This window comes from Melanaphis sacchari, unplaced genomic scaffold, assembly GCF_002803265.2.
Source record: "Melanaphis sacchari strain LSU unplaced genomic scaffold, SCAv2.0 Contig4_pilon_pilon, whole genome shotgun sequence".
Classification (NCBI taxonomy): domain Eukaryota; kingdom Metazoa; phylum Arthropoda; class Insecta; order Hemiptera; family Aphididae; genus Melanaphis; species Melanaphis sacchari.
Genome location: NW_020271335.1, coordinates 9,862,573 through 9,885,177, shown reverse-complemented (window position 1 = coordinate 9,885,177; position 22,605 = coordinate 9,862,573). Strand labels below are relative to the sequence as shown.

The 22,605-nt window shown below is 27.8% G+C and overlaps 3 protein-coding genes across 6 annotated transcripts; 1 reads left to right on the top strand and 2 right to left on the bottom strand.

Moving 5' to 3' along the window:
• Positions 1 to 321: 321 nt before the first annotated feature.
• Positions 322 to 10,433, bottom strand: LOC112599211 (F-box only protein 11). Its single transcript, XM_025346026.1, has 9 exons — positions 9,951 to 10,433; positions 7,732 to 8,061; positions 4,450 to 5,396; positions 4,064 to 4,367; positions 3,691 to 3,994; positions 2,742 to 2,962; positions 1,112 to 1,330; positions 835 to 1,042; positions 322 to 646 (listed from the first exon to the last, which is right to left on the bottom strand). Exons 1-9 carry the CDS (start codon positions 10,048 to 10,050, stop codon positions 517 to 519), a joined length of 2,763 nt encoding a protein of 920 aa, XP_025201811.1. The 5' UTR covers positions 10,051 to 10,433; the 3' UTR covers positions 322 to 516.
• On the top strand, positions 10,425 to 15,385 carry LOC112599212 (CAAX prenyl protease 2). Of its 2 annotated transcripts, none has more exons than XM_025346028.1 (7): positions 10,425 to 11,582; positions 13,423 to 13,601; positions 13,710 to 13,809; positions 13,870 to 14,011; positions 14,089 to 14,256; positions 14,320 to 14,388; positions 15,010 to 15,385. In XM_025346028.1, the coding sequence occupies exons 2-7, from the start codon at positions 13,486 to 13,488 to the stop codon at positions 15,327 to 15,329; spliced, it is 915 nt and encodes a 304-aa protein (XP_025201813.1). In that variant the 5' UTR covers positions 10,425 to 11,582; positions 13,423 to 13,485; the 3' UTR covers positions 15,330 to 15,385. The 2 variants fall into 2 exon arrangements, with proteins under 2 accessions (XP_025201813.1, XP_025201812.1); XM_025346027.1 differs by lacking the exon at positions 10,425 to 11,582 and adding an exon at positions 12,416 to 12,579.
• Positions 15,386 to 15,898: 513 nt separating this feature from the next.
• LOC112598816 (egl nine homolog 1) lies at positions 15,899 to 19,591 on the bottom strand. Of its 3 annotated transcripts, XM_025345446.1 has the most exons (7): positions 19,348 to 19,591; positions 19,061 to 19,250; positions 18,526 to 18,953; positions 16,993 to 17,112; positions 16,479 to 16,618; positions 16,300 to 16,399; positions 15,899 to 16,237 (listed from the first exon to the last, which is right to left on the bottom strand). In XM_025345446.1, the coding sequence occupies exons 3-7, from the start codon at positions 18,937 to 18,939 to the stop codon at positions 16,229 to 16,231; spliced, it is 783 nt and encodes a 260-aa protein (XP_025201231.1). In that variant the 5' UTR covers positions 18,940 to 18,953; positions 19,061 to 19,250; positions 19,348 to 19,591; the 3' UTR covers positions 15,899 to 16,228. The 3 variants fall into 3 exon arrangements, with proteins under 3 accessions (XP_025201231.1, XP_025201230.1, XP_025201232.1); XM_025345445.1 differs by having other exon boundaries at positions 19,061 to 19,591; XM_025345447.1 differs by having other exon boundaries at positions 15,900 to 16,237; positions 16,329 to 16,399; positions 19,061 to 19,590.
• Between the last annotated feature and the right edge of the window lie 3,014 nt (positions 19,592 to 22,605).

The following is a 22,605-nucleotide window of genomic DNA, read 5'->3' as shown; positions in this document are numbered from 1 at the left end:
AAAAAATACAAATTAAATCCTAATTTTGTTAATTTATTAACAGACTTGATAGATTAATACCATAATTTAGTTTTAAGCCTAATGGTAGGTAATGTTCAGGTAATCTGATTTAAGTATAAAAAAAAATAATTATCTATCAAGAATGAGGTGAGCCAACCAATTGTTTTGTTTAAATTTGAATGGCTTATTATTATCATGAAATGATAAATCACATTATTATGCAGTCAAAAATATTTATCCAAAATAGTATACAATAAGTTAGTAATAATAAATTGGAAAATACATTAGGTTGTACGTTTTATTATGTTTTAAAACGAAAACTTTTTTTATTAAGTAGAAGAACAAACAAAAGGAATGAATAAATTTATACTTAAGGTTACATAATAAACCATATAATAGGTTTGTTAATTGGTTCATTTACCATAAAGTATTATTTACTAACAATTAAAAAATCCTAATATGATACATACATTTGTTTTATTTAATATAAAGTACTTAAAATGTCTTCTTTACTTTTTAATTCACCATTAAAGTATGTGATTCAATAGGTGCTGCTGAATCATACAATGTATCAGTGTCCTGTGTTGGCTCGCCTTGTAACTGACATTGGTTATTTAATGTACCAGCTCCACAATCACAGAAAAATCTATAATACAAAAGATTTATAGTTAATCAATTAAATATTATGGTTATGCTCCAAAAAAAGTCATGTAAAAAAATACATTTAGTTTATTTAATAGATTTTTTAGCTTTTATAGTTGAATTGAAAATATAAAAACCTAACTAAAATATTCTCTATAAAATATAATAATATTTATTGAATGCTTGACATACCTATCATGCCTTATGAATTCAACATCATGTCCAGCATGACATGTTTTTATACAATTTACACAAATTGCATTTCTATCAGTCGTGTTGCAAGTCTGACAACGGTAAAAATCATGCATTGGAAATGAAGTGTATGATGATATTTTATACAAACATTGACCATTACATACAGCTTTTTCTACAGCATCTTGATTACTGTAAATTTTATTGCCTAAAAATAAACAATAATTAATAATAATTCTTCAGAAATCAAATAATAACTTATAAATAAATTACTTACATCTAACAATAGGTTGTACACCACTCGCTAAGCAAAGCCCACCAAAACGATTATTAAATATTTGATTACTATCTAAGGTAGCTGTTGCGTTATTAGTGATTTCAACGCCAGCAGCTAAGCCATCAAAAATTCTATTGCGCCTTAATGTAGGATGACTTTGAGTTGAAATTAAAACACCAGCTTGGGCGTTTCTAAATATTTCATTTTCTTCTAAATTACCTAAAAATATAATATAACTTATTAATAGAAGTCCATATAAAATAATAATAAAAAATTGTAAAATTGAATAATATTTTAGTTAACATAACAATTTTGTATAAAAAATAAAATTATGTTTAATATTTAAAACATTATTTTTATTTTATATAGGTATTTCAATACAATTATAAAATATTAGTATTAGTAACTACTAATATTGAATTAAAGTACTTTAATTTACAGACTAAGAAAAGAATGATTGGAAACTAACCAATTAATGAATAAATGGTTAAAACATAGACAATAAAGATGAATAAAAATGTTACATAAAAAAAAGTATAATAAGCAAAACGTAAAAACTGCATCAAAAACATTGTATTACCAGTTATAATGATTAAATTTAATTAAAACAGATATAACCTTCAAGAACTAGCAAGTAACAATTATGTTCCAACTTCTAAATGAACTTTTCGTACATTGGATATAAAATCATTTTTATCAATTCAAATAAATTTTAAAAATAATTCTATTTTGTATAATACAAACAGTTGAATGCAGAAAATGTTACCATAAAAAAAGTAAATAAGGAAAACAAAAATTTTAAATAGAATAATAACACATTGTTATTGTTTATAACAATAAACAGCAGACTTTTAATATTGTGATTTGGTGACCACCAAATCTATTATTATGTTTACACAGGTAAACAAACATTTAACCTAAGATTGGCACATAAGGCTCTTTTCTATATTTTTAAAAGGTTTTAACTTTAGATCACATGTAAGTAAAACCTGAATACCTGGTTGAATATAATTTCTATTTTATTTTATGTAATAGGCACAGCTGCATATGATGTGATAGAAAGTCGCACTAAAATTTGAACTAGTAAAACAGACAAGGTAAAGTTATGAATATGGTGGCGACCACTCATCGCCTTTTATTATTTGACTATAATATAAACTACTGATCAGTTCTTAACAAAACAAATAAATGCTGATTTTCAGTGATTATTATTTTAGGCACAGCTTTAAATTAAGAAATTAAATAAATATTTTTAACGCGTTAACTACGTATCACATTTGAGTATATTGGTTGATGTTAAAAAGATGGGGGTTTTAAAAAAAGAAAATCTTAAAAACTAAAAAATTAAAATATTAATGAACAATTTGCATGTATACATTAAATAATACATGTAGGAGACACTAGAGACACTAACAAATAAATAGATAGTTTAATCATAGCATTGATCAAATTATAGAACATGACGCCAATTAAGAGAATTCAGCACATGCAAACAATATTAATTTACACCATTTGACACAATGAATATGTTAAGGAACATATATTAGTTTAATACAATAAAATAAGCAAATATGAACACCACAACTATTTAAAAATATCTTTTATCAATAAAAAATAACAAATATCTTACCTTTTCCACCATTGAAAATACAAATTCCACCATCTCTACCATCATAGATTTTATTGCGTTTAAGTGTTGGATTAGAATCAGTTTTTATCCAAACACCAGCCATTGCATTATCAAATATTTCATTTTGTTCCAAAACTCCTAATCCACCATTGTATACTAAAACTCCACCATTTTGACCTCCCCAGATTTTATTACCTTTAATTATTGGATTACTGCCAGTTCTAAAAAAATATATATTATTAATTTATGAACCAAGTACTTATTAAATATGATTAAAAAACATTAAATATATCAAAAAAATTAAAATATACTATTACTCTTAAATAATTTTGGTTTAACAGAATTTATCTCAATTTAATAATATGCAAAATAAAAAATAGAAATTTAACACACAAAAGCTATAGGTTTTTCATTTTTTATTTCTACTGTCTTATAAAAATTTATTTATTAGGTGAGTTTAACACTGTATAATGTATTTTTTAATATTTAATTTTTATAGCCATAATTTATAAATAATTTATCTTAACTACTAAAATATTAATATTTTTTTTTAATACATTAGATCATTTTAAAAAACTACTTAGATCACTAGATAAACATTTACCTAATGATTTAAATAATAACATTTTATTATAAGTATAATATAAGTTATAATAACTTATAACAATAAATTAAATTTCTAAATTTAAGTATTTACTTAAAAATGAAAAATTTAAAAATGGGTTTATTCTAATTAGTAATCTTCATTGACAGATAACAAATATTATAATGTCATCAACTAAAGAAAAAAAGATCAAAAACAATATTTAAATGTGTTATTTATTAAAATTTACAATATTTTAAATGCATTAAAAGAAGTAAAGGAGTAGTAGTCTATTTCAATATTACTTCAGAATACAGCAATAGATTTTGATATTTAATATGTTAATGCAAAAAAAATACTACTCACCTTATTTGTACACCAGAATATAAGTGATTAAAAATGTCATTGTCTTCAAGTTTTCCATGTCCATTATCATAGAAGTATACGCCCACTTGTTTACCAGAATGTATTCGATTGCGACGCAAAACTGGAGTACTACCAGTAGTGATCCAAACACCGGCTAATGTGTTTGCATATACTTCATTTTCTTCAACAAGTCCTGCACCTTTCTCATGTACGTATATTCCGCCATGTTGACCATGATGAATTTTGTTATGCCTAACAATAGGATCACTATTTGTACGAATTTGAATACCAGCTAATGCATTTCCTAGTAAAACATATATAAATATATAAAAATTTATAAATTATAATATATATTATATATTTTTGTACTAACCATATATATTGTTATGTTCAATAAGTCCTCTGCCTTCACCAAATATATATACACCACCTTGATGTCCATTGTATATATCATTACGCCGTATTGTTGGATTGCTGTTTGAAGTGATCCAAACACCAGCAAAATTGTTACTATGAATTCTGTTATCAATAAATTGTCCAAGACCATTTTCATGGACGTAGATGCCACCTGTCTGACCATGATGAATTTCACATTGTACAACCGATGGATTGGCTCCAGCTTTAACTTCAAAACCAGCAATGCGGTTATTATGAATATCATTGGCTTCGAAAAAACCCTAAACAGAAAGAAGAAATTGTAAGAATTGCAAACTAAGAATAAGTAAAATAGAATAATTTATTTTTAAAATTAATAATTACCAATCCATTATCAAATGTAAATATGCCCACATCTCTTCCATGATGTATATGGTTGCGACGCATCACTGGATTTGCATGATTTTTAACCCAAACACCTGCTAAGGCATTTCTACAAATTTCGTTGTCTTCAAATGTTCCTTGAGCATGATCAGTAACATATATACCGACATTTTCACAGTCGCTAACATCACAATGGTGAATCCTAGGATTTGCACCAGCTCCACTTACACACACAGCAGCTCCAACGACTGATGAACTTCTTATAATACAATGGTCGATTGTAGGTGAACAATTTTCGCCAACTTCCAAACAAAAATGTTTATGATGTGGCACAGTTGAAGTAACATTTGGAGTAAATTTTAAAGTTACATGTCCCAGATAGGCACTTTTGGCACCCTCAACAAACATTACAGTTGATTCAGAATCTCTTTCAAGAATTACTGCATCAGCAACCACACCAGGAGCAGCTCCAATCAATGTTACATCTGAATCTATCACCAAAAATTCTCCCCGATAAGTACCAGGATGTAAAAATATTTTTGCTCCACCATTTAAATGTTCATCTGCATAATCTAAACCGGCTTGAATTGTTTCAAAATGTGGCATTCTCCTAACTGGGTCTTTAGCAGTACCATTATAATGTGGTCGTACATGTAAACAACGTTTTTTTAGTTGTCTAAAACTTTCTTTCCACGGATTGTGGTGTTCACTTTCTTCAAATGGAATAAAATCAAAACGACAATTTTCTGTATGAAACAGTGGTGTATCATACTCAAATACACTTTGATACAATCTTTTCCATAGATTATTATCATTAGCTATTGCTTGAAATCGTTTACAAACTTGAGCTATTCTGCATAGGTCTTGTTCATACAAGTAACTGAATATTGTTAACATGACCTCATCTGGCAGTTCACATTGTAAATAATGGGCGGCTGAATTTGAATCTGAAAGGTTCAAATATATTTTGATATTTTAATTTACATTCATATACATACTTCATATTTATACTTATAAATAGTTTATTATAGAAATTCACTAAAATTTAATTATATGCCTATAAATGACAACAATAAATAAAAAATAGGAAAGAATAACAATTTAAATATAAGACATAAATAAATATCCAATTTTATTGAGGGAGCTAACATAAGTATATTTTGAGTTAAAAACTTAATACTAGGACTATATTTAATAATAATTAACAATATAAATTTTTAAATAATTAAAAGCAATTTTTTTTAAATTTGTATGAATAAAAGACTTTAGAAAAAATATAAATATATATGTATTATCTATTTATAGAGAAATATATATTTTATCTATAAAAATGAGAAAAGTAAGTAGATTTCAATCATAGAAGTATCTAAAGAAATTAATTTTATAAATAATTAAAATACTTGCTTTGGAACTTTGCCAATTTCAAGCCCGATTTATATAAATAATACAGATAGTTAAATTTGTTTATTGGCTACTGTATACTAGAATGCCCTCCTTCACAAAGAACATAAAAAATGATATCTTATTTTAAAATTAAATAGGTAACTGATTTTAATAAATACCAAAACACTATTCGATTTTTTTTTTTTTTTTGCTACTTATTAGACAAATGTAAAAAATATTTAATAAATTTAATGAAAATAGATAACTATAGAAACAGAAAAAACTAGGTATATGAATAAAAGGAAGAGAAATATGTTTTAGTAGATATGATAATATAAATAATTTATAAATGTTAAATATTCAAAATACACAAAAATAATTATCTCTAATTAATGTTATAATAATATAAATAATAGTGGTATTGGTTTTTTTTTTCAAAACCAATATCTACACTGAAGATAAACACCAAATTCTAATCATCAAACCATAAAAACATGAGAATACAATTGTTTATTGATGTTTGTATTTTGCATAAAGTTGATAATATTGTAATCAATTATTTTAACAATGTAATTTTAATCATCATTTATATAGTAAAAATATTTCTTTCAAATATTAATATTCCAAACAAATAAAACAAGTGCATATATGTACAAACATGAGTCTAAATAATAATGTTTATGTAAAAAATTACCATGGAAATAATATTTAAATAAATATGTCTAAATAAAAAAATAACCAAATATAGATGTATATATTAAAACATTTCTAATTGAAAAAAATAAAAAAATTAATAAATAACAATTTAGTTAACTAATTTATGAATTTATTAAAATTAGTTTTTGAATAAAATTGTATAAAAAATAATTTAAAAAGATTGGTTTGTATTTACATACAAGTAGTATGTATTTTCTGTATTTTATTGCGAGGCTATTAATTATTGTACAGTATTAACATTATATATTATTTTCCCGCATTAATTTATCAAATTTACGTCATCAACCAGTCAGATAATATACACAATATTTTTCAGATTCTGACAAAATTTGAAAATATAGCTATGGCTTAAGTTAAATTGACAAACAAAAATAAAAATAAATTGTATCATGTCTTGATAGTTACATATCATATAAAATTAAATATAATTTTAAATTTTAAATTCATTGGTGTTGAATAAAATATGTTTTATTTAAATGTAAAGCATTTTAAAAACTAATGTAGTATATATTATTTTGTTCTATATTAAGAATTAATAAGAAATTACTGTCATCTAATTAACTCAGGGAAGTTTTTTTAACAAAATATGTAAACGAAATGAAAGTAATTATATTTTCTTGATAATATTTTATGATATACAAAAAAAGTTGCTAACAACATTACATTTATTAAAATATTAAATAGATATTTATGTCATAAAGGTATCAAAAATCCTCTAGCTACTTTTTTATTTAGCTAATTTTTCTCTAATCATATTTGTAGCTGGGCATATTTACTTAGAAGTTGTTGACATGAATTTTATTATGACTACCATACAGGCATAGAGTTAAGCATTTCATTAATCACTTTAGTAATTTAGATATTTTTTTCTAAATGTCCAGAGTTTAATATTTTTATTTTATTTATGTCTCTAAAGATTTTTAAATTTTAAAATACTTTGAATTTTCCTTCATTCAATTAGTTAAAAATTACAGTTATTGATTAATATGGTTATTTTTGATAACTATTATTTCACTAACTATTATAAAACTTTACAAGAATTATTCAAGACTACAAGAATAAAGTATATAATTAATAATTAATAATTTGCATATTTATTATTAATAGATAATCAAACTAATATGTAATACCAGTTTTAAAAGATAACAACTTAATTAAGTTTAAAATAAATCTATCACTTACTGTCAGAGCTAGTAATTGTACATGAAGTATTTCTCCTAAGCCGTTTTCGGGCAGGCTGAGATAAAGGTGGCGTAGCAGCTGACTGCAATACCGATGCAGTAGCTGATGCTGTAGGTGATGTAGGACGAGTAGCAGTTGGATGAACTGGTGCTGTTGCATTAAATCCAGCTGTACTAGCATCATGTAAGTGTAAAGGTGATTTTCGGCCTCGTAAATCATAAGGCGGCACATGTTGGAAGCTAGTACTAGTACTAGCACCTCCTGGAGTTGCATAGCTACCACTTGCAGCAACTAAAGGTTCACATGTTACTCCAGCTTCAACAACTCCACCTAAATAATAATAAATATTTTATTAAGTATATAGTATAATTATAATAAGGTAAAACAAAATTTATTTTAATTCTTTATGGTAAGAAATTATAAAGCTATAGGTAATTGGAATACAGTAGGTACTCTTTCTAGCATTTAGATTCCCAACAACTAAAAATAAAAGATTTCAAACTTTAAAATAGGTATAAAACATAATAAATGCTGTTTTAATGAGATAAAATTAGGTATACTCGTTATTCAATAAAAGAAAAAAAAGAAAAGAATGTTAATATTCTTGTTAACAATAGGTAAAAAAATGTTATTAAAAATAAGTATTGCTAATCATAAAACGGTTAGGTAAAATTATATTTATTTTCAGATATTTGATTTTTATTTTTATCAAATAAATTTTAAAAATTGACTTTTATGAAAAATTTTTTTTTTAAATTTAAAATAAATAGTATTTACCAAACCTTTTTAACGTAAATGTTTCATAAACAAGTGCCTAGGTACCAATGTTTTCATTATGTAAGTATTTAATTAATTCAACGCTTCAATGATTTAAATTACTAATTTAATATTTCAAGGCCCTGGCCCACGAACAAGTAATTTATAATGGTTCAACTCTGATTTCTTTTTTTTTTATTAAACCTCCTTGAAATAATAAATAGGTAAATATATAAATAAAAATGTTTATTACTTAAAACAAGGTCCATACAATTAACATTAGTATTTAACTATTAGTATTTTAATAAATTTTTAATATTTTACTAGGTATCATTTTTTTTTATTCATAAGTAGTTAGTAAAAGTTTAACTAAAATCAATGAATATCAACAATATTTTTGAAAAACGCAATAAAATAACCTAGTCTTTTATCATTTATCTACTAATTATTAGTTAAGTTAGATAGCAACAGAGGAAAAAAAATAATATTAGCTAAACAGATAATCAAATTTTGATGATTAGTGACAGGAACCCAGTGACCGGTCAAAAATTAAGCCAAAAAACTAATAGCAAATCACAGCACACTAACTGTCCAGTGAAAAACGTCTCTATATAATTACAATAATATAACTCTTTATTTCAAAAAAAAAAAAAAAAAAAAAAAAAATGGACAGCAAATAACCACCAGCAAAATGTGATTGTCTGTTTGAAACTTTAACATTTAGTATATATTTTAGAGCTCACAAAATGGTAAAAAAAATAATTAAAGAGAAAGAACACAATATTTTAACAGAATGTACCTATCTTTATAATATTAAAATTTCTGAACATAGTAAAATGTTGAAGAGATAACAGTAACAGACAAAAATGATGAAATATGAAGGTATTTCTGAAGGAGACCTACCTATAAATTACAAGGTTAAAATTGATAATCTAGAAAATAAGGTACAAACAAAATTTCCGAAATAGTCACCAGACCTATTTTATGATGATCGATACAACAAATTCATCCACCAGAACAAAGGTTCTGGTAACAGACCACTCTAATGCAATCAGAAAGTCCAAGTCCCAACTACCCATTGCTTAGTTGATAATTAAATTTCCCCCTCTTCCCCTGTCTGCCACGAGATCAGTACAGCACCCAACTGAGGTGGCCCCATGGTACCCCCAAAAATATAAACTAAAATTCCATGGTCGGCAGTACGAGACTAACATTTTCGTGCGGTATCAAAGCAGTAGAACGCAAAAGGCCCCACACGGGGCCGGGATTATCGATTCGGAAAGTCCAACACACACGCACACGAAATACATTTTACCTTGAAAGCAATCGCTTCTCGCTAGGTCGTCACACGCTACTCATTGTCATGGGGGCAACTCCGAGGGTCCTTACCCCTTCTACTCAACATAGCCTTCAGGGAGAAACAGGTAACTATCAGCGAAGCGATAAAATACAAAGGCACTTACCGGAATTCGACGTTCTAGACGGTATTGGCAGACGGTTGGTGCCTTTTCTTCTCGTCCTCCGCGTATAAGAACGGGTAGAGCTGAACGATGCGCTAGGCATTCTCTTCGAGGATGTTTTTCGTACAATTTTTAAAACGCGTCGCGTACGGTCGGACAGCGAATTGATATAGAAAACGAAACGACTAAGGTGTACCTACGGTATAAAGAGTATAAAAATTTATCACAAAATTGATTGATTACTATTATTATTATTATTGCACGCGAACGCGAATACCTACGACGGATACATACGGACACCGCGCGCGCACACGTACACAATTTTATTTATAAATACAGATGTTAGACGCACACACGCACACACTCGCTTCTGCGGTCGGCCGCTCTCTAAGCCTACTCCTCTATTGTAGATAAACAATAATATTATTTATTGGAATATTAATGCATTATTATTATTTTTTTACGAAATTTATATTACGTCGCGTATGTGTGTGTGTGTATACGTGAACGCGGCGGCGGCGACGACGACAACGACGGCGACGACGACGACGACGCTCTCACACACATACAGTCACTGTAGTCTGTACTCCGTAGCTCACGCGCACACATACAGTGTATACACACCGTAAGACCACAACTCGGTTCTCCCGCACACACACAATCGCGCACACGAATGCACCAACGAGCACACGGGCGCACGCACACGCTCTCGCGGTACGGGTCGGCGGCGAAACAAAAGAAAGGAGGCACAAGGCAGCTGCTGCTGGTCATGAACGACGACGGCGGTGAAGTCGCACGAGCATTTTATTTCTCTTCTCTCGGCAAACGTCTACTCACTCGCTCGCACTCTCTCTCTCTCTCGCCGACGACGACTCTCAATCCCTCTCACGCGCCGTCTCTCTCGTACACTCACTCTCTCTCTGTGTCTGTCGCACGCACGCACCGTAGCGCCACACAAAGTCTCCCCGCCGCGCCCCACACTGACCACCGTCGTCTCTCGATACCGCCGCTGCTGCCTACTACTACTACTACTACTACTACTATTACTATATACTACTACAATAATTATTTTACTACAATAAAATACTACTACCACTACCACCCCACGCTCGACCGAGTGCCGAGAGTCCGCATGAGCGCTCTCACTCACCCATACTACGATTGTCGGTGGCTACGGCGACGGCGAACGACGGAGCGCGACGACAACGACCATTAATGAAAAAATAAAAATAATGCAGACAGGGTCGCAGGCATCGCACCGACGACTCGACGGCGCCCCTCCAACCAATACTGCGTCCCGGAACCGGTCACGTGACGCCCCGGACAACTACAGTGAGAACTGAGAACAGACGAACGCACCGACGCAAACAGGCATGCGGGACGTTCGGTGTGTGGGACATCGCCGCCGTCGTCGTTAGGCGAACGTGTGTCGTTTTTTGCTGTTTCTTTACACGCGAATTTTATGTTTTTTTTTTTTTTTTTGTTCCGATTTCAGTCGCCGGACCCAGCCCGGCCGTCCGCACCCTACCGAGGCCTCTATACAAAGACTGTACACGATTTTTTCCCGTCTACTTTTACCTGAAACATTTACTCGTTGCCGATGACGTTAGACACGTCGTCGAGGATAATGTATTGGTATCATAGTACACACTATTATTACCTATTGCGCAACTATGAGATTATTTTTATAAATTAATCTATTTTACTTTCCTTACCCACTGCAATTTGTTTATTATTACAATTTACATTGACGCAAATAGCCGGAGGAGGGAGACTTATGCAGGGTTGCATCTAAAATCGATTTCTTTAATAAACCAATTATTATGGGCCACTAAATCATGTTTGAAGAACCATTAGCTTACTAAATAAATATTTATTAATTATAGTGATCGTTCGTTTGTTCATGTAACTCGGCATTAGTATCCCGAATTTCGGTCAAGTCCCACCAAATTCAAACTTAAGTACTCAGTACAAAGTATACTTCATCTTTAAAAAGTACTACTAGTCTTCAGAGAAATCGACCCTTTCACAAAAAAAAATATGACCTATTTGTACCTATAATAAATTAATAAACGGATGAACCCTTGTCTAAATCCAAACACAATACACATCATATTTCATATTTTTTTGTATTTGATAACACTTATCGCCGACTGATAATTTTATAGTAGGCTATCAATGATAGCAACTGTCATATTTTTATTTTTTATTCATTATCAGTTGCCACCATACGACTTTCGTAAATATTCGTAATTCCAAATTCATAGATTGTACTATTGTAATAGTAAATATTAGTGATATTACTGATATTAAGTAACATAGGTACTAACATACTAACATAATATTTAAAATATTTTATGCTATTTAGTTTTTGGCGTTTTTGCTGGAATGAGTATAATGTAGTATATTATTTTAGTTCGAGGTTACTAACTGTCTGCTTAAATTTTTAATGTCCCTTATTAAGTAATATTTATACGTCGAAAACATTAAATAAAAGTATACTATTATTCCAATAGTATTAGTACATAATTATTTTACTCATTGAATTTATGGGTTAAGTACTGTTGAAACGAATAATAACCAAAATCATATCCAGTATTCTATATGTTAGAGTAACCAATTCAAATAAAAGGTAAATAATCATGTAATAATAACTTATGTATTGAAATACCATGAAATTCCCTATTTGTTTTAAAATTATTCTCATCTTTGTATTTTGTAAATCCAATTATTGCTTTGAAAATTTTGGGTTAACAAAAATTAAATAGTTCTATATTTTTAATGACCTATCATTTTTATAATTTTCCATGAAGTATTAGTTTAATTGAACTTCTTATTACTTATATAAATAGATTTTTGTTAATTTAATAGTTTATTACTTCATCTTAGGCAAATTTTACAGTTATTAATTGAAATATTTATGGTGCCAAACATCAGAAAAAAAGGAACAGACATTTAGATGTCTATATCAACAAATTAAAATTTTTTTTTTTCATAAAAAATAAAATATGATTGTCTTTTAATGACTTAATTGTGGTATATAGTTTTTTTTTTTTTTTAATGTATTCTGAAATAATTTTAATTTTAAACAATGCTGCAAATTTATGTAATTTGCATTTATTATACTAATTTATTTCAAAATAGGTAATACAGAATTGTTTGTGTAAAACATTCAATTTTTAAAAGTAAATTGTTTCGATTTTATTGTATATCAATTTAAAATTTATTTCATAATTTAATCTAATAAAATAAGAATTTGAACATTTGACAATTACACTAACACGTACTACTAGATACGATAAAAGACATTAATTTAAAAAACTTGAAATTTTTAATTACATAAGATGTTGATACTTACGTTAATTAGGTAATGTCTAATACTAGTCAATTATATACTACAACTATTTTTAAATAAATAAATAGGCGTATAAAAATTAATAAATTATTTTAAAATTTTTAATTTTCTTGTTAATAGCTTATCATTAAAATTATTCAAGAATACAAGAAAATAATGACATGACTATAATTTTTTCCTACAATGAACATAGACAAATTAAACTACCAATGTTCTTACATAAAATGTGTTTTGGAAAGTCTCTTATTATCTGTGATTTATGTGTCCAGTTTATATGTATGGAATTCACAACACTCTAGGTAATTTTATAATTTATTAATTCATAATCAATAAGTACCAATTGTGGGTAACATTATAATTTTGTATACATATTTGATTATTAATTATTATTTTTTTCTTGTTCTAAGAGATCATCCTTCAACTATAAAGAAAAGATTTATTAGTGTATCATTCATGCTAATATTTTCACCTTTATATACATGGTATTTCATTAATGACAAAACTAAAGTAAGATAATTAATTAAATAATAATTTTATTTTCTTAAAAATTTAAATAAATATTTTTAGGTACCTATTTGGTATTGGTTGGGTTTGAAATGGAACGGAATATTTATGTCTGCTGTATCTTCACTTTTTTTAACATGTATATTATTCCTGGGTCCAATATGTTTAATTTTTTGTAAAAACATTCAATTAAAGACTATCATTAGTAAGATTTAATTAGATTATCTAGCATAATATAATAATATATCTAACACAATTTAATAAACAATTTATTATTCTCAGGTATTGAAAATATAAAATCAAAAGTAACAGATTTAATTTGGCTCAGAAATTATGTGGTGGCACCAATGTCTGAAGAATTTACTTTTAGAGCTTGCATTATACCTCTTCTACTTCAATGCTTCCAGCCAATGACCACTATTTTCATTTGTCCCATATTTTTTGGAGCCGGTAATGGAGTTATTTTAGTAATAAGAGTTCATGTCTGATCTTTGCTCACATTATGTATTTTAGCTCATTTCAATCAATGGATAGAAAGAATGCACGCTGGTATACCATGTTTAGATGCTTTTATTATGTCAGGTACATTTTTAAATTCTTAAAAATATGTTATTGTTTTAATATTTTTTATTAAATTCCACATCATATGAAATTATAAACTATATATTTGAATATACTCTATTCGAAAATCAGTCTACTGTGTGTATCCTATGTGATGGTTTAACTATAGCTAATGCGGTGTATGTATATACAAAAACAGCACATTATTTTAGTGGACATAAATATAGTTTATCAATTAATGTTAATAATTAAGGTGACCATATGTCCTATTTAAAATGGGATTGCTCTATTTTGATCATCGTGTCTCGTTGTCTCGACAAACTCTGAACGGGATGTTTTTTATCCCGTTTTTAAAAGATGTTATCGTTTTAATTACGTTATGTTCATATAATTTAATGTTTGTAAAACATATGTGAAACTATTTTAAAAAAAAGCAACATATTATAATTATTATTTTAATAAATTTTCACTTAAATGTAATTAGAAAAAATATAAAGTTATCATATTAATAAAAAATTGCTTGTCCCGTTTTTTATTTTTATAAAAATGGTCATCCTATTAATAATACATTTAGAAACATATTTTATTTTTAAAATAATCATTTAATATTTACTTTATATTTATCAACATTTGCTATTCTAGTGTTTCAGTTCATGTACACCACAATATTTGGAGCCTATTCAGCAATGCTATTCATATCTACTGGGAATGTTATAGGACCAATTATAGCTCATAAATTTTGCAATCATATGGGATTTCCTGACTTTCGAGAAATGTTTCAATTTCAAGAACCAAAACGTAGCTGTTTACTAGTTCTTTCATTAGTTGGGTTAATACTGTGGTGCATATTAATTAAATATATTACTGACCCACAGATATATTCTAACCAAATGGATTGGACTGAAATGAATCAATGTAATACAATAAACTCAAGCAATAATTTTGAGCAAAAATTTTTGTAAAATTGTAAATACAAAAACCTTTATTTACATATACACAAAAAGAGAATATTATGTACATTATAACATTTTAATAAAATTGTTCAGCTCAAAAATTTAAAACAAATGCTTCCATTAAAAATTGAAGCAATTAAATACAACAAAAATGTTAAATTTTAAATAAAAGACTGGATTATATAAGTTGTCAATATTTTTTTTATAAGAAATAAATATAATTATGCATATTATGTTTTTATATAAACAGCATGGATAAGTAAATACAGTAAATATGAAGAAAATTGTTTAAGATACCACAAAAAGTAATTAATAAATAGTTATATGTATTAACAAGTAAATATTTTTCAGTATTAAAAAATATACTTGTATATTCCTAAACAATTTAACAAATAAGAACATATGAATTACTGCAAACTTTTAAAGAAGAACATATTAACTTTGAATTTTATTTCATAATGGTAACAAAATATTTGTTGAACTTATAACAATAATTTATTAGGTAGCTTTTAAAAATACAAATCTGCTGTGACATTTAAATTTATAAAACACATTATTATTTTATATCATATTTTATTTATAAATATACAAATTTTCTTTTCAACAAATTAAAAAAAAATACTAAGTATTTTTTTTCTTATATCTACCTACAGGTTAAATGGTTTGAGCCATTTATTTAAAATCCAAAATTAATTATTTGAATTATATTAAGGAATTAATTGTACTTGGGTTAGTAAACTAAATCACAGATTGAAAACATTAACCCCTTTACTGAGTTGATCTGTGTGCAGATCATCTTAAGTAACATAAATTCTTATTTAAGATCAGTACAGAATTTCAAGAGTCCAATTTACTAGTCAATGAAATATATTACTGTTATTTTCAAGACTATGGAACGTGCATACTATTTAAGTCGCCTGAAAAACATAAACAAAATATTAAAATAATACATTATTCTGACAAATTATAAATAACAAACATTTTGATAACAACAGATATTAGACTGACTTGCATCTTGAAATTTTCTTCCAGCTTCTTCTTTCTCATTTCCATCAAAATACCAAAGAGTAATTGCGTACCTAAACCAAATTAATAAAAATTAATTCATTGAACTATATTGTATGCTTAAAAGATAAGGTATTTATAAGCAAATTTTACCTAGTTTTGAAAGCTGGTTGAACTTCATGAGGATTTCTTCGATCAGACCAAAAAAATAGTATACGATCAAATAGTGGTTCTATATCAGCCACTTGATCACTCCAACCTTCTGGAAATATCCTTAGCAAGCCACCATTTTCCTAAAGTACAAAAGAATTTAATAAACCTACAATTAAATCATTAGTAATAAGAATTTCAATCATTAAAAATATTATATAGAGTATTAATTGCAGAAACCAATTTTTTTGCATTAAAGAATAAAGATATTTTAACAAGCTTATCTAGGTTATTTATAATCTTGATTATACGATAAAAAAATGCAATTAAATGTAATAATTAATCAGAAATATGAGACTATATAAATTGATTAATGTCTGTTAATAACATGATTATTTTATTATAATCATAAAAAATGATATGAAAAAAAAAAACAATAACTAGAACAATATTAATTTCATAAACCAGACTAAATATAAATCTTGGATGTCTACCAATATTTTACTTGAGTGCTTACTTTTATATCCCAGTCTTTATTTAAATAATATATTGCAGTAATACATCGGCCATCTTTGTTTGGATTATCTACATGCTTGACATAATGAGATCCATGTCCCGGATAACAAGCAACCATAGCCTATAATAAGTGTATATAATTTAATTTTATAAAAAAGTTAATGATAAAAACTTATAAATAAAGTAAAATCTAATAATAGCTGATTTGAAATCCAATAATGCTCAATTTTAATTAAAACTTGAATATAACAAAGAAGAATCATCAGTATTTTTAAAATGCAATAAAAGACATACAAAAAAATATATATTCTTCAGTAATATAATTGATAAGTATAAGCGAGAAACCAAAAAGCAACTTTGAAAGTTTAAAAAAAAAATAACAATATCATTAAGTTTTAAAAAAAGTTACTAGTGTAGTTTTTTTATTAAAACAAATAAAATAATTTAAAAAAACTGAATGTTTATCTTAAATAGGTTTACGTGACAAATGTTTTGTCCTTAACCTTGGTTTACAAAATAAAACTGAAAAGAGAATACTTTTGCAAATCAAAATAAAATATCTCAGATGATTAGGTTATAGTATGAAGGATACTAAACAAGAACGAACATGCAGATTTGGCTACAAATCATTTGTTAAACAATCATCATATTTATAACTATTTTAGAAATTTATTCCATAATTGTTGTCATTATGAATTTAAAACCATAAATTACTTTTTTTTAAAGAGAAAAAAAACCTTTTTTATAATTAGTGACAAAAAATAAATAAAGCTGATTAAATGATGAACTTGAAATAATGCTTTGCTTATGTTTTTTAACTTGACTACTACTCATTTCTATATTATATCATTTATGAATGTATTTATGTATTAATATGATTGTATTCTATACCCACTGTTGATCGCATTGTGAGATATTTTCTCATGATATTGCATTAATTTATTTCCATAGCCCATACACCATTCTTATACTTGTTTAGAAACATATAATCTAAAAATATTTGTACATTAAAAAAAATTATGATTGACCTAACCTTATCAGTATTCATCTAGTAGTTAGGTAAGTAGTATATAAAATTATAGTGATTCATACTTACACATAGATATTCATTATACGTAACTAATAAAGAATAAAAAATATATGCGACCAACAATGGGTTAACTTAACCACCTAAATCTAATTTTTTTTTTATAATACACTAGGTATAAAGTAATAAGTATGATGGTGCAGTCATAGTTATCATCAAATTATTTTTATTAACATATACAAGAACATTTAATTGAATTGAGTGATAATAATAACCATAACTTAAATCATTTTGATTTAATTCTACCTAGTCTTACTGATGTTTGAATTTTGATAAATAATTTTATTAAATAATTATAATTTATGCCCTAACAATAACATTAATATTAAAAATCAAGAACCAAGAATTAAGATATATATTCCACATAAAATCAGATCCAAACTAACTAATTCGTTTTTCATTTTGTAAACCAAGTTCTTAAATAGTTTATTTTTCTTAACAACTTACTTTAGTCCTGCCATTAATGGTATAGTTTCCAAGTTTACCATTGTCATTCATTTTGTTTGATCCCATAACTACAGCATCAACATCACTTATAAGCTGTCCAATTTGTTTGCAACAATCCTCACGGCCATCAACCCAAATAATTTGATCACCTCGAATTGTTTTGAGATTATTACTTGCTTTATTTCGAACCAATTGACCATCCTTAAACACTCCCATGTTGTATAAGTTCAAAACTTCATCTAGAACAGTCATACCTCGTTGATAACCTAGAAAATTATCTAGCACACATACTCCATACTGATCCATGTCGCGTATAATGTTGCGACACAGATCAACATAGTCACTGCGCTGGGACATTGGTACATTGGTACTCTGAACACTGTGGCTGACTCTTCTGTTTCGATTTCGTCCCATTACTAATACATATTCTGAAATAAAAACATACACTTATAAGTTTTATACATTTACACAACATTTGTTGACAAAGGTTTGAGGGAGTCTTGACTAGTAACACTTGACGTCCTTGCCAACTTACTTCACATATTGGTGTGAATTATAAGACTTAATGCCTTTAATTTTTACTCAATCACTTCGTGAGATTATTGATAATTTTATTCAGTTCACAATTGTTGGTCGCAGTTTCGCATTAAGGCCACAATGAGGAACATGCAGGTGTAAATCCGTGCAAAGATATCTGACGCAATATTACTCAAACACCGGAAAATCTGGAGACGGACAAAATATTCTGATGATACTATGACTGACTAATGATTACCATCCAGAAGCGGAAAACAAAAACTAAAAGACTATCGATTCACTCACTACTAAATTTCTTACAAATACACGCGCAATTGAAGAGTAAAGGATATAAACAAGCACACACGGATGAAGCTCGAACTTTTAGTTCGTATATACGGTGATACGATAGGGTGAAAAACGCATGAATATCGTGATTTTCAGACAGACCGTGAACGAACCACGAACGGCACGATCACAAACTGCACGTACGCACTAAGAAGTACAGCTACTAGAGGACCTACATAGGCTACATAATACTAAAATAGTAATAATAATACTTATCTCAGTAGCGCATTATCTATATAGAGATAACACCGGCGGCGTTAACGAATGAAAGAAGCTGCCCGAATTCTGGTCACGTCGGTATATGGTCACGATACGGTATACGATCAAGACAAAACAGGTGCACAGTAAGCTATATAGCAAGCTGATTCACAATGTTTTATTAACTTTTAACCGTGTTATATCATATCCCAAATGTTTAATACATACGTAACGAAATGTTGGTAGCAAGTTACTATCATCATATACCTTGACCTATACAATAATTTTTATAATATGACGTTCAAAATTGTAAGCAAATACAAAATCAAAGACAATAATATAACCTTTCCATATAGTTCTATGCATCAAACGGCCTCAATTTCTTATAATTCGAACCGCGAAACTATATAATAATATTGTCCTCAATATTTTAGAAATGTAAAATGTTCTATTCATCACATATTTTGGTCCATGAACTATGATCTTATCTAAGGAGTCTTTATACATCAAAGTTTTCTAGTCCTATCATGATTTTTGTATTTATTATCAATGACAATTGACAGTCTGTGCATCAGGTTATACAATGAACGATGTATTTCTAAAGTACTTAAAAAAAGTAATTGTGTTAGAGAATTATCGATATTTTTTAATTTTTTCAAAAGTAGGTAGTACTTGCAAGTTGGCTTGTGGTGCACTAGAATTCTCCATGGAGGGAGTTATGAAGAGAAAATTAGAATTATGAAAAAGTATTATTTATATTTCATATACATTTTTAAGTATACGACTGTGAACAATAGATAATACTTTTTTTAGTACTTCAATACGTAAAATGGACTATATGGTACTATATTAATTATAAGTATTTAAACAGGGGCACCTCATAAAAAGTTGATCCACTACATAACTTATCTAAACTTTAAATACCTACTTATAAATAATTATAATTCGTTACTGTACAATACATAAATTAAACTACTGTAAAATCTATAAAAGTAAAAAACTATTAATATTTATACACTCAATCATCAAACAGTGCCTATACATGATTATTTAGTTCATTCATCTATTCACCCTAAAAGAACACATGTTAGGTCGATTTATCAATCGGTCTACAACCACTACTATGTTTTAACGGTACCCATTTCCACCAAAAGAGTAAGTATCTTCCCAGTTCCCGTTTTCCATCAAAATTCGTTTAGGCTTATAAGTTATAACTACCTATTATAATAATAGTACCTACCGTTTAACGATCTATTAAATAATTAGAGATAAGATTTATATGTAACAGTATGTTTTTTTTTTGCAACTTTTGATTATTGTTTTTGTCAGTAATATCTGCAAATCATCTCATGATGAAATAAATAGTAGTGTTTTTATTTTGCATATTTTCGCATATTTTGAACAAAATTAATATTGTTGTATATTTCGACTATAAAATCGCGAAAAATGCATGATTTGTGGCATATTTTATTACTAGAAGTTTTTATCGAGTTACATTATATGTATTAACGCTGTTAAAAAATACCTACATATAAAAACCATATTAAGGTAATAAGGTCTAACACAAAATCGTTCAGTTTTTGAAAATTTGTTCATTAAAAATAATTTGATATACATAAAATTTTTAATTATTGTCATATTATAAACGAACACACGAGCATATGAATATGACTTAAAACACCTTACAAGCAGATTATAATAACACTAACACAAAAACTATTTTCATATTTTAATACATATATAAATACATTAATAAAAACTCTCTTTGTCTCAAATGGGACGTTAGTTAATTAAATAAATGTAAAATGATTAATTAAAAATCTGTTGTTGCTACTGTCAACCATTCAGTGTCGTTTATAAAACATCTATACCCATCTCACGGTTTTCAATTTTATTTATTGTTTCAAAGAGTACATCGAATAATTGACTCGATTCTCATAACATTTATTTATTGTCAACATACTTATAAATACACCATACGAAATATTACAGACGATGACAAAATCATTGAGACATCGATACAAACCATTTCCAATGAACCATCGATTGGCCTGCAGTCTTCGAAAACTTTTGAAAACTAAGAACTCCGAGGTTTAATAACTAAGTGATAATATAGTTCAATGCCAACCATCAAAGTGATAATATCTTGCGGTGATGGTGATTCAATTGAGCCGGACGCCGTCGTCTCAAAGTAACCAATTATTACTAACGCATCTCCTACATATTGCAACCAAACACCGAGTGTCTGATAAACCTAACGAAGGACTGTCCAAACGGGATGGTGGCGAACCCCGAGTTTGCGGGTTCGCCATTAAGACGATGTTTTTCACTGCCGAACATTGCATTAAACATGACACCTGAAAAATTCGTAGTAGAGTGCACTACTACGCAAATTTTGGCAGTTGTTTCCAATACCACAGCAAATTCGGGGACCGAAACTGTGGTGTGCACTAATACAATTAGACGCCGTTCTTTTTTGAAGCGTACAAATAAGTTTCTGCGCCGTATATTTTGTTGCGCATAAAATAGCCGGCAGCATAAAGTATAAGTAGGTACTTATTAAATTATAATAATATGCATTAGCTACTTCAAATAATTGTGTTTAATGTAAATAAACGTTTTTTTATCTATGTTATTTAATTGGTTATTAATTTATTATTGAATGTATTATTATTATTAATTAACGCCAAAATGCAATTGCGAGATTAATCCATGCGGTTTCAGGTTTGTGAGTATATTATTATATAGACGCTAAAGATATGCAAAATAATAACACCACTATTTATTTCATCATGAGGTGATTCGTGGACTTACTAACAAAATCAATAATTAGAAGTTGCAAAAATAACATATTGTTGCATATAAATCCTATAGTTATACTTATAAAATACACACACATCGATCAAACTATATTTTATCAAGTGCGATCACTTTTATAGTCGTAGTGGTACCAAAGTTGTTCATCAAAATATCAGAAAGTTCTTTGACAAGTTACAACAAGGAATAAAAATATGTATA

Coding starts and splice junctions, on each gene's coding strand:
- LOC112599212 (XM_025346028.1), top strand. CDS start 13,486: ATGAACATAGACAAATTAAACTACCAATGTTCTTACATAAAATGTGTT. Junction 13,602..13,709: donor TGGAATTCACAACACTCTAG/GTAATTTTATAA, acceptor TCTTGTTCTAAG/AGATCATCCTTCAACTATAA. Junction 14,012..14,088: donor TCAATTAAAGACTATCATTA/GTAAGATTTAAT, acceptor TATTATTCTCAG/GTATTGAAAATATAAAATCA.
- LOC112598816 (XM_025345445.1), bottom strand. CDS start 18,939: ATGGGACGAAATCGAAACAGAAGAGTCAGCCACAGTGTTCAGAGTACC. Junction 16,619..16,992: donor ATAAAGACTGGGATATAAAA/GTAAGCACTCAA, acceptor TTTGTACTTTAG/GAAAATGGTGGCTTGCTAAG. Junction 16,400..16,478: donor CAACCAGCTTTCAAAACTAG/GTAAAATTTGCT, acceptor AATTTGGTTTAG/GTACGCAATTACTCTTTGGT.
- LOC112599211 (XM_025346026.1), bottom strand. CDS start 10,050: ATGCCTAGCGCATCGTTCAGCTCTACCCGTTCTTATACGCGGAGGACG. Junction 5,397..7,731: donor TACAATTACTAGCTCTGACA/GTAAGTGATAGA, acceptor TGAACCTTTCAG/ATTCAAATTCAGCCGCCCAT. Junction 1,331..2,741: donor TATTTTCAATGGTGGAAAAG/GTAAGATATTTG, acceptor TTATATTTTTAG/GTAATTTAGAAGAAAATGAA.